Source organism: Protopterus annectens, chromosome 3.part0 (assembly GCF_019279795.1).
Source record: "Protopterus annectens isolate FY-2018-M chromosome 3.part0, PAN1.0, whole genome shotgun sequence".
In the NCBI taxonomy this organism is placed as follows: Eukaryota; Metazoa; Chordata; order Ceratodontiformes; family Protopteridae; genus Protopterus; species Protopterus annectens.
The window spans coordinates 1,610,230,453-1,610,246,240 of NC_056731.1; the positions used below are offsets into that span (position 1 = coordinate 1,610,230,453).

At 43.2% G+C, this 15,788-nt stretch overlaps 1 protein-coding gene across 1 annotated transcript in view; it reads right to left on the reverse strand.

The window, feature by feature from the left end:
* The window catches only part of VPS13B (vacuolar protein sorting 13 homolog B), a 5,424,989-nt gene that overhangs the window by 975,711 nt on the left and 4,433,490 nt on the right, over positions 1-15,788 (reverse strand). The window contains exon 39 of the mRNA XM_044065647.1: positions 4,148-4,332. Within this exon, the coding sequence (XP_043921582.1) occupies positions 4,148-4,332 (185 nt within the window). The remainder of the gene's footprint in view (positions 1-4,147; positions 4,333-15,788) is intronic.

A 15,788-nucleotide genomic window follows, 5' to 3' on the forward strand; every position in this document is an offset into this window, starting at 1 on the left:
GCTTTCCCAGGTAAAGGACAGGGCATCCACATTCCAAGCTTGACTGTGGAATTTCTTGTGCAGAATTTGTTCAATTGGTAGTTCTGTGGGAAGGCAAACAGGTCTACCTCTGGAGTCACCCATTTGTTCCTCAAGAGGTTGAATATTTTGGGTTCTAGTTTCCATTTGTGTGGGTCCATGATATTAAGTCTGCCAGTGAATTTAGCTTGCTTGGCAGGAACTGTGCTTGTAGGTGTACTTGGTAGCTCAAGGCTGTATTCCACAGAGTCATGGCTAGTCTGCAAAGAGGGTATGAGTGGGTTCCCCATTGCTTGATTATGTACCACATAACTGTGGTGTTGTCTGTCTTTACCAATAGTTGTCCTGGAAGAATATGGTCTTTAAAGGCTGTCAGAGCATTCTGTACAGCTAACATTTCTTTTTGATTGATATGCAGGTGCATCTGTCTCAGGTTCCATTTGCCCTGAATGCACTGCCCTGCCATGTGAGCCCCCATGCATAGTCTGATGCATCTGCTGTTAGGGTTTGGGCGGGAGGGGGTTGAGTGAAAGGGAGTCCCTTGTTGTGGTAGCAGGCCTCTGCCCACCAAAGGAACTCTGTCTTCATACAAGGAATGATAGAAACCATTGTTTCCAAGTCCCGAGAATGTTGACACCATAGACATTTTAGATACCATTGGAGTTTCCTCGTATGCAGTCTTGCATATGAAATTAGGAGAATGCAAGAGGCCATGAATCCCAGAGCTTGCAGTATTTTCCTTGCAGATAGCTGGGGTTTTGTGGCCAATAGTTTGAAGTAGGTTATCAAATAAACTTGTGTCTCCAGAGTGAGGAATGCCATCTGGGAAGTTGTGTTCAAGCTTGCTCTCCCAGGAATACAATCTGTTGGCAGGGTACTAGGTGAGATTTCTTTTCATTGATGGTGTACCCCAGTGAGGTTAGAAGTTTCTTTACGAATGCCAGGTGTTGTAATAGCAAGTCCTGGGTTTCCGCCTGAATCAGACAATCGTCCAAGTATGGGTAAATTTGAATATTTCTCTGCCTGCAAAATGCAATGGCTGGAGCTAGACACTTTGTGAACACCCTGGGCACAGTAGATAAGCCAAAGGAAAGTGCAGAGAACTGAAAGTGCATGGAGCCCGCCCTAAAAAGTAGGTATTGTCTGCAGGGTCCTCTTATTGGGATGTGCAGGTAAGCTTCCTTTAAGTCTAGGGTTGCCAGCCAGGCATCCTTGGCTAGCATAGGAAGAAGCTGTTGAAGAGTTAGCATTTTGAATTTTGGAACCACCAGAAAGGTGTTGAGAATAGAGAGGTCCAGGATAGGATGCCAGGAGTTGTCTTTTCTGGGTACCAGAAAAAGTCTTGAATAAAAACCTTATCCCCTTTGTTCTGCTGGGACAGGTTGAATAGCCCTGATACTGAGAAGAGAGAGAACCTGCTGTTGGGCCTCTGCCCATTGATTTGGGGGTAGGTCTGGACAACCATTTGGGGTTGATAGTGTGTGGAAGTGGAATCTGTTATCCTTGGGAAACTATGTTCAAAACCCATTTGTCCTGGGTAATGAGTTCCCAGTTTTTTGCAAGCAGAGCGAGCAGGTAGTTAAGCAGAGCTTGTAAGGGTTAAGGCTAAGTCATTGCGCCATTTTTCCGTAGGGGAGTGGTTATTACTCCCCGCTTTGGAAGTGGGAGCCCCCCACTGCTTAGATTGCTTAGATCTGTGCGTAGCCTGAGACTGTAGCCTAGGTGGTCTGCTATTCCTGGGTTTGGACTGAGAAGACCTGGAAGGGACTGGAAAGGACCAGTTCTTTGAAGGCCAATGTCTACTGAATCTGGGAGGCTGAACTTGTACGAAATCTTTAACAGTTTGCATAGATTTAGCTTTTTCCTCCATCCTTTTGAGGATGACTTCTGCTTTGTTGCCAAAAAGTCGATCTTGGTTTAAAGGAGCATCCAGTAATTTAGCTTTAACATGATCTGGCAAGTTTTGTTCCTTAAGCCAAGCATGCCTTCTAAGTACAGACCCAGTGACAGCAGCCCTGCAAGATGCTTCTAAAGTGTCAAAACCACATTGCAAAGTATGTTTACCAACTTGTTCTGCAGAATGCATTAAATCTTGCAATTCTTTGTGTTCAGCACAGTCAGGAATCAACATCATTTTCTGTTTAAGTAGTCCCATAATATGCTGCTGATACTTTAAAATATGAAACTGGCAATTTAAAGCCCTAATGGCCACACTAACAGAAGTGCATACCTTCTTACACCATCTGTCTAAGGTTGTAGAATCTCTATCAGAAGGGGTAGGATTTTTGGCAGCAGTAGCCTTAATGCCTTTTGGTCCTTGGGAAATGGTCTCTGGATCCGCAGAAGGATTCTTGAAGAGGAACTTGTGGAGAGTCAGGTACTATGTAGTACCTGTCAGGTTTTCTGGGAGCTGGAGGCAAAGTGTCTGGGGTAAGGCTAGATTAAAAGAAAGCATCATCTACAATGTCCAGAACAGGAGGGATAGCTAAAGGCCTGTGTTGAGGCAGGAGAAAGAATTCCCTAAGTCTCTTTTTGGACTCAGAGTAATCCTGGCTTTCCTAGCGGAAATGCTCCCTAAGAGTATGCAAGGTTTCATCGAAAGAAAAACCTTCTGGAGGGGAAGCAGAAGGAATGGAATCCACTGCATCAGAATCCTCATAAGTAAATAAGGGCAAATCCTGGTAATCAGAAGGAGCAGAAATATCAGATTCCTGATCAGAAGAATCAGAAAGAAAATCAGTTCTAGGTCTCTTGGAGGGGGAAGGCTGGCTTCCCTTAATTAAGGTAATAAGGTCTTCAGCCATTCTAAACATTTGTTTTTGAGGCATATGGGCCTGAGCCTGTGGTTTGGTTGTCAGTTTTCTAGGCGTAGTGCGGGTTTTTGGCATAAGGAATTCGGAACTTCTGGATGGAAATGATGGCGTCGGTTTAATATGAATGTCTGTAGGCCTGAATACACCCTCAGAAGCCGGTGCCTGCACAGCGGCTCTGGACCTATCCAAGGTAGAGACATCCGCAGGTTCCATAATCGAAGAAGCATCTCGTGGCATACCAGACTCCGAATGGGTCTCAGTAGAGACCTGTGAATCTGAAGTAGTGGGTATCAGGGGCTGCAAAAGTGCCTCACTGAGTATCGGCAGACTGGTGACTAGCTTAACGGAAGCATCGTTGGCAGTTTTGGACCTATGCGGTTTGTCTCTGTCTTTATCCTTACTTTTTTTCAGAAGATCGGTAGTCAGATGGCTTAACAAAGCCATTTCGGAGTACATAGAGCAAGTACAAAAGTAACTGGCTGCAAAAAAGGCCCAACAACGAATAGTTTTGGCGTTGAACGAGGCACAAAACCGACAGCGAGGGACGTCGTGGTCTGGGCCTAAACAGGGGATGCAGTAAGAATGAAAATCTCTATGAGGTACTTGCTTTCCACAGGTAAGACAATTGTTAACTTTTAATAACATCGGTTGGAGCAAGAAAAAGGATCCCCAATGGGGTACTTATCTTTTTTGAAGACTTCGGATCTGAAACTCAAAAACAAAAATTTCAGGAGACGGCCGACTGGCACTTGCTTCTGCTTCGGGCACCGCACGGCAAGAAAGACTGACGTAATGGAGCGGGCTGCATGTTTTATACCACTGACGACCTGACGTCAGGGAAGAAGCAACAGCATCCAACGCAAAAATCCGAAGACTCTGGTATTCAGGCCGGAGGAGGGCTACCTGCAGGCAGATAAGCCAAATGCGATGGCTGCAACAGTGAAGCACGAAGAACATCATAAAACAAAATACAAGCTACCACAAATCCTGCAGATTCATGCACATTACAGTTAATGAAAGAAACTAAGACAGTTTCAAACTCTAAAATGAAAGCTAATGCACAGCTCACTGAAGTGGCCAACATATCTTTCTAAATGTATTCTGCTTTACTGTGCCTTAATCAGGTTGATAAAATACATTTCTTAGGTGACTTCAAATAAAATAATGCATCATGACTTCCTAAACTTTGCTGTTCAAAAAAAGCCTGTTCTACTGTGAGGGCATATATCACTATGGATCCATGTAACACTGTAAAACATAAGCAGAAAGCCTCTGCCAGATTAGAAAGAAGGGAGAAGTACTGAAGGAAAACAAACCTCAAGAACATCACCCAAGTCTGCTGTGCTGATATCTGGGTCCTCAGTAGTGTTGAATGGAACTGGATTTATTCGAACAAGTGTTAGTACGCGAGGCTCTGGATAGCGCCATACCATCATCCCAGGACCATCATCCGTTTCATTGTAAAAAAATACTTCATATGCACCAGGAACCTTCTCTGTTTCTGGAAGAGGGACAACAAAATAAGCACAGTCAGGCTGTGTACTCAAAAGGCAACATCAGACAAATTTTCAGTGAAAAGTATGAACTACGATCAACTCTACAATGCATTTAACAGATCTGAAAGCTGCTGGCTCTTGGATAGAAACACTAATCTACTGATAAAAAAGATTTGTAATGAATAATATGTTTAACTACCAATATGCACTGTGTCTAGCTCACTCCTTATTGAAACTGCAGGTTTCGGCTTCACAAAAAAAAATCAAATGTCTTCCAGAGTATGAGCAATAGTACAGGAACAGACATTTGCATGTTTACTTGAACCAAAGCCATAAACTTCCTCCAATTCCTTAAATATTAATTGTAGTGGATGGGGTACTAGCTTCTCTGATGGCCTGGGCCTCACTCTCTCTCCTTCTCTTGCAATAAATGATTATTTATGACGAGGTTAAGATCATCCAATTAATCAGATTCATTAGCGTTGTTGCCTCACAGCAAGAGGTTCTTTGGTTCGATTCACGGCTGGAGTTCCTTCTCTGCGGAGTCTGCATGTCCTCCCTGTGGCTGAATGATCTTTAAATAAATGCAGGTAGGTGCGTATGTGCTTTCTATGAAGGTTGGGCGTCGGGCTGGGAACTCGGCACCGTAAAAATCTACTGCCAATCAATATGCAGACCGGTGATCCGTTGTGGTGACCCCTAACTGGGAAAAGCTGAAAAACGTTGCTTTTTTCGTGATTTTTGATTGGAATGTAATGCTTTAGACCTTTTGGTTTGAATAGGATAATCTGTGAAATTCAGAATCTCCAAAGCAAATGAAAAACAATTTGGAGATTAAACTTCCATGGGTGCACTCTGCCAGGCTAGCACTACCATGACGATGTCAACCTGATAACTCTGTGCCTCTGGAAAGTGTTTTCTGGATCAGAATATTGGCTTGTAATGACAGGCAAGAATTTCTGAACTTATGCAAATGAAATGCTTCCCATTCTTCAAGTGTTTTAGTATGGAAAACCATAGGGAAAACTTATCACTACTCAAGGAAATATACGTCTGTTTGGTGGCTCAACTACTTTTCTGGAAAAGTCCTATGAAAGTGAAATACAAACATGTGCCAAAAACACTTATCTGAGATAACCAGGAGCACTGACCCATTGCTATATTTCAACATTGAATACAAAGAAATAGTAAAATGTGTCCTATCCTGACTGTACAGACACTGCATTACCATGGTAATCTTTATCATTATTAGAAATAAGCCTAGAAAGAGTACATGACTGAAAGCCTTTGACAACTATCTTCACTTTGAGATTCCACTCTCTCTGAAAATACTAGGTGTAAAAATGTGAAAGCCATATGCAGTTATATTCTGGGTCAATTCCAACAGTGTCCTGGATAATCTTTGGTGAGATTCTGTGGACCCCCCCCCCCCCATACAAATCTTGGAGGATTGTTGATGCCATAGGAAGAACCTGATCAAAAAATGTGATTCTAATCCTATGTGGACATAAGGGCCACTGAGTCACTCTCACATGGTATGATGCCGACATAACAGAACACACATTTCAGAGACCTGAGACACTTTCTCTAGCAGCAGTATGTGATTGCTGTCTGAAAATGGCCATAGCAGGTCAGGGTCTATATATTAGAACAAGTTTCAGCGCTTCGATTGTTCTAATATCGACCCCTAGTAGCAGACAACCAATAACACTGAAAATTAAAAATTTGCTGTTCCAAAACACATACACACAACACAAACACACCAAACAAACAGCAATCCACACACATACACCTAAAATCTTACATCTAAGCCTACACTAAACTGTACATACACCACTATCTACCCACTTACCTTAACCCAAACCCTAACCCTAAGGTCCGTCACTATCGCACACACACCTCACCCGCGCCCTAATCCTAACTCACCTAACCCACCCTAACCCTCACGTCCACACAATCGCACACTTACCTGAACCCGATCCATAACTTTCCACCGCAGAGCTGAAAATAGCAAAGTGACAGGAACGGACAATCAAATTCTTTCCCTAGGAAAGAATTTGGTTATCTGAAACTTCATTATTTTCAGCTTTCGCTTATTAGGTTTCGATATTAGAACATTCGAAGTTCTGAAACTTCGATGTTCTAATACAGACCCGCAGGTCAGATATCTGTGTACCTGTCCAAGGGAAGAACTTTTTGGCACAGATGTCTCCAGAATGGTGCCCGGAGACTGTACCCTTTTGGATGGCAGTGAATGAGACCTTTCCCTTTAGGAGTAACTTCTGGTAAACAAAAGTAAAGACCTGGGTCCAAATGCTTAGTTGCATTACACTGGAGTCTTCCATCAGAAGGCAACTGTCTAGGTGAGAGAAGTGAACTGTTTTTGTTTTTTATTTTGTAGTCAAGTATTTTGCAAAGGAAGTCCTTGATATGGAAGCTAAGAAATGGAATTAATGTAAACTGGTACTGGTGTAGAATCATTTCAATGCTGTGGTACTTCTGCGTAATATCTAGGAAGGGTCTGTCAGAACCATGGGTTCTGGGTATCAGAAAACAAATGTGGAATACAAACCCTTTCACATGGTGAATGGTTGGTAGTGTGCTTTTTGCTTACAAACTCCTAGATTTGTTCCTAGACCCTTAGAAGGCAATACTGTGGAATCAAAACTACATTATGAATCCTGGACAAACGATAGACTAGAACTCTGCTGCATACCTTATTTATTTATTTACCTTTGTTGACCTGGAAATTCCGACTGGGGTACATACCGTTTTTCAGCAGAAGCCCGGGAAGAAAAGCTTGAATATTCACATACATAAGCAATATACGGTATATATTTATTTTCCACACTGTACATATTTTCATCTTGGTTACATATGCATTTTTGCATACATAATTAGGTGTAACAGATGACTAATACTAACCTTGTGTCATACAATTGGTGACTATAGGAAGATGAGAACATTACGAGTTATGTACTTACCATAACTTGGTACATGTGTTGTCCATTCTCATTCTTCCTCACTGATGGGTTACGGACCTCATCCTCAGATCTGACTCAGCCACATTTCCTAAAATTCCAATCCTAATCTCAAGCTCCTCCCTCTTTCCACAATGTAACACACTACCTCTAACTCCTCAGATCAAGTTTGCTGCCTAAGTCTATTGAATTATTGAGACAGAAATGAAAGGAAAGTTCAAGTAATGTCGCATATTCTTCAAAAAAAACATAAGGCCATGGGATGGCTGGGAGGGAAGGTGAGGAAGAATGAGAATGGACAACACATACACCAAGTTATGGTAAGTACATAACTCTTAAATATGTTGCCCTTCTCATGCTTCCTCACTGATGGGTAGAGTCCCCAGCTACACAAGTCTTGGCAGGTCCTCAAAGAAGGATATACCAGAGCACTGTCAAACCAAAGGAAGATCTTTTACTGGAGACAATGCCCAATTTGTAATGTGTCACAAAACACAAGTTACTGTAAGAGAGCTAACAAGTGAAAAAGTCTAGTAGGAAGGATGATAAGGTAGTCATAGAATTGATACAGTGGTTCTAAGATGATAATGCAATTCTAAGCTACTTTGTAAACAAATGAATGAAATACAGTCATTAGTCTAATTGACCAGAATTTTATATGGGACTGCTTAACCAAGCAGTTAGAAGGAAGAGAAAATAAGTAGCTGGCCAGGTTTTCTATACTGCTGGTCCCATAATGAGTTAACCATAACTGACAATTCAAAAAACTGATAAGTACTGACTAACTACTATATCAATTCTATTTTCCAAAAATAAAGGAAGTTCTTGTGGAGAAGCAGGAGAAATGGCATTGATCTAGTACAGTGGGTTATGGAAGAGCAAAGCATTACAAATCTTTTAATGAATAAATAATAGGACTACCATCTGCAATCCATTCAGGCAGTGAGACTAGACCCTGCTTGGCCTAAGTGAATGGGTGAAAGGAGAAAGACAGTAGCTGAGTGAGAACCAATGTTCGATAAAGAAACCCATATTGGAAACTTATTGATTATTACTTATTTATCTATTTATGTATTGAGTTATTTGCCATTTGGCTACCCATTTAGGCTGGCTGGGTGAACAGACCCAGTTTTCTTCAGAGGCTCAGGAAGAAAGTTCCAAAAGCATGCAAATGAAACATGGCAAGACTGAAAGGTAGAGGCTCTGAACCTGCTGGCTAATTCCACAAAGAAGACAAGAGGGCCTGCACTGTCTTACAATTACTGGAAATAGAAAAACCATATGGTCAGTTCTACTGCATGGAGATCAGCATGCTAGATCTCCTATGGGTGATATGAGAGATCCCAAATGGGCTCCAGAATCCATGGAGGACAGTCCAGAAGAGATCCGTGAGAGAGAGAGACCACACCAGGTGAGTTCAATGATACAAATGAGGATGACAGAGCTCTACCACTTGTTGGCTATGTAGACCCTCCAAGATCAATGGTAGATTGGTAGAAGCAAAAGAAAAAGGGAGACCTGGGGGAAAAGCAAAAACCAAGAGTTCCTTGGGAGGATCCCCAAAGGAAGAACTGGAGAAAAAAAAAAAGGTATTGGCCATAATTGTAGTTACGGGGGAAAGCAACAAGGTCAAAATAAGGTTGGCCCCCATGACTCAAATTCAGGTTGACAACTGACTGAGGGACCACTCATGAGGAATCAGACTAGACCTACTGATGCTGTCTGCCAGAGTGTTTGATTTTCACAATATGTGTGCTGTAGATAGAAAGTGGTTTACGGGGATTGCTACTGTCATGCCATCATGGTCTCTGTATACAAGGGGTAGGAACAGGTTTGTTGATATACTAATATACTGACATGTCGTGAGTGTGCACTGCAATGGACATCACAGGAAGGATGTCTTGAAAAATTTGCAAGGCAAAAAGGAACGGCTCTCATCTCTAGGACGTTGCCATGCCACCTAGTCTCCAGGGAAGACTATATGCTTTGGAAAAAGTGTCACTTGAACTGTTCACGCTACTCCAGATGGGGAGTGTATGTGGCCTCTGTATCATGGGGAAGGGGGGGGGGGTTATAAGAACAGTCTGTCTAGAAAAGGGTTTTTGGACTGGATCCACCAGCAAAAAGATGTCAGGAAATTGGTTTTATAGGGGCTGACAGGGGCTAAAAAGGGATGGTGCACAAGCTTGCAGAATAAATCTTGCTTGCGGGGAATGGAAGTGACAGCATGTAACCACCTTTGATTTCTAAATGGAATGATGCTGTGAAAAATCAAAGATGCTATCTTGTTTGTAGTATACAAGTGAGAACTTGTGTATTTCACTAGTACTGGCAATGGATTTGACTCTGCCATCTATAGTAATACCCAGGGATCTGGAGACTTAAGACAGATAATCCCCAGTTTGTAACAACTGACACCTGATTGGAGAAGTAAGATAGCAGTCGTTTAGATATGGAAAACACCTGAAATTCTCTGAACTGCAGGTGAGCAGTCACCACTGACATGTGTATGGAAAAATATTGTGGATGCTGAAACAAGTCTGAATAGCAGAGCTCTGAAATGGAAGTGACTGGATCCCAACTGAGAGTGCTGAAGTCTCCTGGAGCTCCTGTTTAATCTGATGTAATAGTATGTGTCCCGTAAAAGTATACAGCATATCCAATCATTCTTGCCTACAATGGTAGGATGGACTGTGCCATCACCATCTGTATCTATTGCATTTTATGCCTAGAGGAGTGGGTAGGCAGTAAAGAACTCAGTGCAGGGTTATGTAAGACAAATAAGGAAGATGGGCAGAGAAGAGGGGGATTAATCATATCGTTTGTATAGTGAAACGCATCATCACTGTAACCTCCATTGAGCTTGTTGTGTTTTAAGGGCAACTGGGATGGGGACAGGAGCAAGTCCTGCCCACTGAAAACAAGGGGACATGACAGCAAGAATTTTGGACTTCACAGTGGAACCTTGCAGGGGTTTGCGGAACAGGACCAGATGCAAATCTCTGAGACTAACTGAACACTGGGCTACAGGAAGAAACCAGTCTCAGGGAACATCTCCATGGAGCTTTGACAGAGTGGGTGCCCAGAACTCCATGCCATACATATAAGAAAAAGAAAACAGAGCTCAATGAAACTAGGCAAAAAAAATTGTGTGATGGGAGAAAGGGATAATAAGCCAGCCATCAACCCATTCTGTACCAATGGCAGCCTCTACAAGGTACATTAAAACAACAAATCAACAGTCATAAATTACACCACTGTCAATCCACCTCCAAGAACATATCCGCCCAGAGGACATCTAGGATGTTTAACTGTCTGTGTGCCCAAACATTATCTTTCCTTGTAGGATCCACATTAGTATTTGCTAAACTCAATCTGCCAATGCAGGCTTCTTCAGTCTGCTGCAGGTTACAGTACTCCACAGGACTGATTTCTGCTTCCTTTTATTATTGTATTGCTGGAGGACACAAAAAAAGGAAACTAAACTACTAGGAGAAGAATTCTCATATCCAAAGAAGACAAGCTCAGATGACAGCTTCAAACCAGAAGACATTGGATTTGAGAACAGCCTGCTTGGTCTGGGTAACATGCTACCTTTTGGCTCGGAGAACTTCAAATTTGAGAAGAGAATACCCCATTAGCAGCTGTAGGTCCAAAGCCATTAGAACCCAAAGAAGTCTTGTTAGAAAACTGCAGTAGCCCAACAGCTTGAATCTGGCGGGGGTTGGGATTCGAGAAGTGTCCGAGTCTTATCTGTCGGATGTTAGGCTTAGGGTCTGAGGGAGAGATGATTAGGTAAAGAAAAGGATCAGGTCCAAAGAGAAGCCAAGATCCGAGGGTCTTACTCAACTCTTCTTTTCTCTCTTTCTTTTCTTTTGTTTTTTTTTTTTTTTGGAATGTCCTGTCTCAACAGCTCAGGGTCAAAGGGAATCCATATCCAGAAGGTGCCTTATAACATGTGTCAGATCCTAGGTACAGGATCTGAAGGAAAAGTCTGCAACAGGGGCCATATGAGAAATAGCTCCCCACCACTTACCAGGTGTACAGAAAAAAAAAGAACAACTAACTGTGGGGCCATCGGATCCACGGAGCTCTTAGATCTGAAAAAGGGGTCCCCCTGCAAGCAGAATTGTTATCTGTCAGATCGCAAGCCTGGGATCTGAGAGAGGCTCTTGGACCCCAACCCAGGATCCAAGGAGAAGTTTGAAGTGGAAACAGTAGCTGATCACATCTGAGAAACCTTGGATCCTATTGAACTTCAAGTAAGCTGGAGAGTGTAATGGACCACACCTGACAGATGTGAGGAAAACTTGGGATCTGGAGGAGTTCCAAAGGCCTTCTGATCCAAGGCCCTGTAGCTTGGTTCTGTTACTTTACTCTCTTAGAAGAGGGTGTGAACCCTTAAACGATATCTGGCACTCCACCTTTTCAGTAATAAAATCTGAACAAAGCCACAAGCGAAGGAAACACAGTAGCTCCCAAAGGGATACCTCTCCTAAAAACAAAAAGTTAGTAAAAAAGCAAGTTGCACATTAGCATGAATTTTCCAGAGTGTAAGATGTTTGAACCAGATGACTGTCACTATTTTCAACTTCAGTCTGAATGGTTTACCTCAAAATTTTGCCAGAAAAGACAAATGCAAGGAGAAACAGATTGCAAGTTAAAGGTACAAAGCAGGCATAGAGAATGGAGGGAAGGCTTGAGTCTTCACAGAAAGTACAGTTTTGTACCTACCATAAATGTAGATGTTCGATAGGTATGCATCTGCAGTCATCACATATGGGTTGTCCTGCCTCAGCAAGCCCTTCGGTCTGCCGGATTCCAAAGTCTGGGTCCGGCGTCGGCTGATGCCGCCCTTTCCCCGACGTCAGATCGCCTGGGGTATAAAAGAGTCAGCCGACGCCATCTTCCTCAGCTTTTCTTGCCCCAGATGCCAGGTGCCCTCTAAGGAAGGCTAAATTTGGAGAAATGCAAAATATTCCAAACATGCACAGTAATAAAAAACAAATACACCATAATAGATAACCCCAGCTAGCTATAAGAGGGAGTATTACCCAAGAAATACCACAGAGGGGAAGGAGGGAGGGAAAACCTGACTGCAGATGCATACCTATCGGACATCTACATTTATGGTAGGTACAAAACTGTACTATGTCCTTCAAGGATGCATCTGCAGTCATCACATATGGGTAGAATACTATAGCCAATCTGGGGGTGGAGGATCTATGTATAGGATGGTGTAGCTAAAATGCCCTGCAGGACTGCCGTAGCAAAGCCTGCTCTGGATCTGGAATATAAAGGTAAATTGTAATGCTTGGAGAATGTATGCACAGAGCTCCATGTAGCAGCTTCTAAAATGTCCTTGGTAGCCACCCCTCTTAAGAAGGCTGTGGAGGTGGCTGTGGCTCTCGTGGAATGAGGTCTAATGTTAGCTGGCACAGTTTTTCCATGAAAGGAGTAACAAAAACAAATGCAATTCCCTATCCATTTTGAGATTGTCTGTTTGGAAATTACTTTTCCTTGTGCACTAGCAGCATATGCTACCAACAGCTGGTCAGTTTTTCTGTAACTTTTAGTTCTGTCCAAGTAGTAGCGCAACTGTCTGTGTATGTCCAGGGTGTGCAGAAGTTTCTCCCCTTTGCTTTGTGGATTCGGAAAGAAGGTAGGCAAATGAATACCTTGGTTTAGTGAGACCCTGGATACCACCTTTGGCATAAATGTAGGATTGGTTTTCATTGAGACTCTGTCCTGATGAAAAATAGTAAGTGGCTGTACTGCCATGAGGGCATGAGGGCCTGTAACTCAGATACTCTTCTTGCTGAGGTTATGGCCAGAAGGAAGGCAGTCTTCCAAGACAAGAACTGTAGCTCTGCAGATGCTGCTGGTTCAAAGGGAGGCAGTGTTAGTTTTTCCAACACGAAGTTAAGGTCCCAAGTAGGCAGTGGTGGTGTCCTTGGAGGCTTGATGTTTTTGATCCCTCTTAGAAACTGCCTTAGGAGAGGATGTGAGAAGACAGGTGGATCAGTATTGTACTCTGCTGAAATTGCTGAAGCATGAATTTTAATGGAAGAGTACGACAGACCATTGTGGAACATTTCTGCCAAGTATTCCAGGATACGTGCCATGTTCATCACTGTCACATCTAGGCCCTTTGTGGTGTTCCAAATGAGAAAGCTTTTCCATTTTGCTGAATATGCCTTTCTTGTGGAAGGCCGGCGAGCTTCCATGATAATATCCTTCACTCTCTGGGATAGCCTGTCCTGAGGAGGAATCAAGGTATTTTCCAGGCTGTTAGTTGCAAGGTTTTCAGGTTGGAATGCAGAGTTTTGTAATTGTGCTGTGTCAGGAGCAGTGGCCATTGAGGAAGAGGCCATGGTTTCGTGCGTGACATGCTCTTTAACAGTGGGTACCAGTGCTGTCTTGGCCAGTCCGGAGCTATCAGAATCACTTTTGGCTGCTCTGTCCTGATCTTCAGTAAGACCTTGGTCATTAATGGGAGAGGTGGAAATGCATACACTGTTAGAGTTCTCCAGCTGAAAGAGAGGCGTCCACTTTCCATGCTTGTGGGTGGTATGTCCTTGAGCAGAATTTCTTCAGCTGATGATTGTGGGGGGAGGCAAAAAGATCTATGTCCGGCCTGCCCCATGATTGTGTTATCTGTAGAAAGATGTCTGAGTGCAGCATCCATTCGTGTGCATCCATGATATTTCTGCTTAAGCTGTCCGCCAGTATATTGTCTTTCCCTGGCACAAATTGAGATTGCAGCTCTATGTTGAGTTTCAAGGAAAGTTCCCATAGATTCATTGCCAGTCTGCAAAAAGGATATGAATGGGTGCCTCCTTGCTTGTTTATGTACCACATAACTGTGGTGTTGTCTGTCCTTATTAGTAGGTGGCCTTGATGCAGAAAAGGTTTGAAGGCTTCACTGCATGTATCACTGCCAGAAGTTCCTTGTGGTTTATGTGCATGTGTAGCTCTTTTTGTGACCATAGACCTTGAATGCATCTGCCCTCCATGTGCTCCCCATCCGTGGTCTGAAGCGTCCGTTGTAATGGTTTGGCTGGCTAATGGTTTGCTGAAGGGCAGACCCTGTTTGACTGGCTTGCTTGAGCCCACCACAAAATTCCTTTGAAGGCATGGGATGAGTGGTATCAAAGTTTCCAAGCTGTGACTGTGCTGAGACCATAAACTCCTTAGGTACCATTGTAGTTTCCTCATATGCAGCCTTGCTTGTGGAATCAGAAGGATGCAAGAAGCCATGTAACCCAGGGCCTGCAGGATTTTCCTTGCAGTCAGCTGAGTTTTTCTTGTCAGACTTTTGAAGTAATCTGGTAGTTGACTTTGTTTTTCTTCTGTGAGGAAAGCCATTTGGGTGGTTGTATCTAGATTCGCACCCAGAAAGGTTATTCTTTCGGATGGAACAAGTCTTGATTTGTGAATGTTGACTGTATATCCCAGGGCCTGAAGTAGGTGAATGGCGTAATCCAAATGTTTTACCAAAGTTTGTTGGCTGTCCGCTTGTATAAGGCAGTCAAGATATGGGTATATTTGAATCCCCTGAAGTCTGCAGTGTGCAATTACTGATGCCAGGCATTTCGTGAATACTCTGGGTGCAGTAGATAAGCCAAAGGGCAATGCTGAGAATTGATAATGCTCTGAACCTGCAAGAAATCTGAGGTGTCTTCTGCAACTTTGTCTGATAGGGACATGCAGGTATGCCTCCTTGAGGTCTAGAGTTACCAGCCAAGACCCCTTGCCCAGCATGGGAAGGAGCTGCTGTAGAGTCAGCATTTTGAACTTTGGTACAATGAGATAAGTATTCAGTGCGGACAAGTCGAGAATAGGCCTCCATTGTTTTTCTTTTCTTGGCACAAGGAAAAGTCTGGAATAAAATCCTTGGCCTTGTTCTGAGAGAGGAACCTTTTCTATAGCTTTCATTTGCATTAAGCTGGAGATTTGTTTCAAAGCCTCTGCCCTTTGATTTGGTGGCAGGTCTGGCATGCCTTTTCTTTTGGTAATGTGTGAAAATGGAACCTGTATCCTTTGTCTATTATTTGTAGTGTCCATTTGTCCCTTGTAATACTGTGCCAATTTTCTGAGAATAAAGAAAGCTTTCCCCAAGGGTGCTTCCAATTGAGCCCTGGTTGGCGGTGTCAAAGTAAAGTCATTGAGCATGTCCTTGTGCAGCAGTTGTAGGTCCTGCATTACCTCTCTGGTTGGGAGGCTGCCATTGACGCCCTCTGTAGGAGCCTCTAGCTTGCCCTCTACCTCTGGCACGCCTGTTCTTGCCTCTCTGAAACCTCTCTGTGTCTGGAAAGGACCAATTTTTGGAAGGCCAATTCCTGCTGAATCTTGGTGGTTGGACTTGGAGAAAATCTTTGACAGTTTGTACAGATTTTGCCTTTTCTTCAACTTTCTTTAGGACCTCCTGAGCCGTGGAGCCAAATAACTTTTGCTTTTCCAGTGGAGCATCCAGAAGC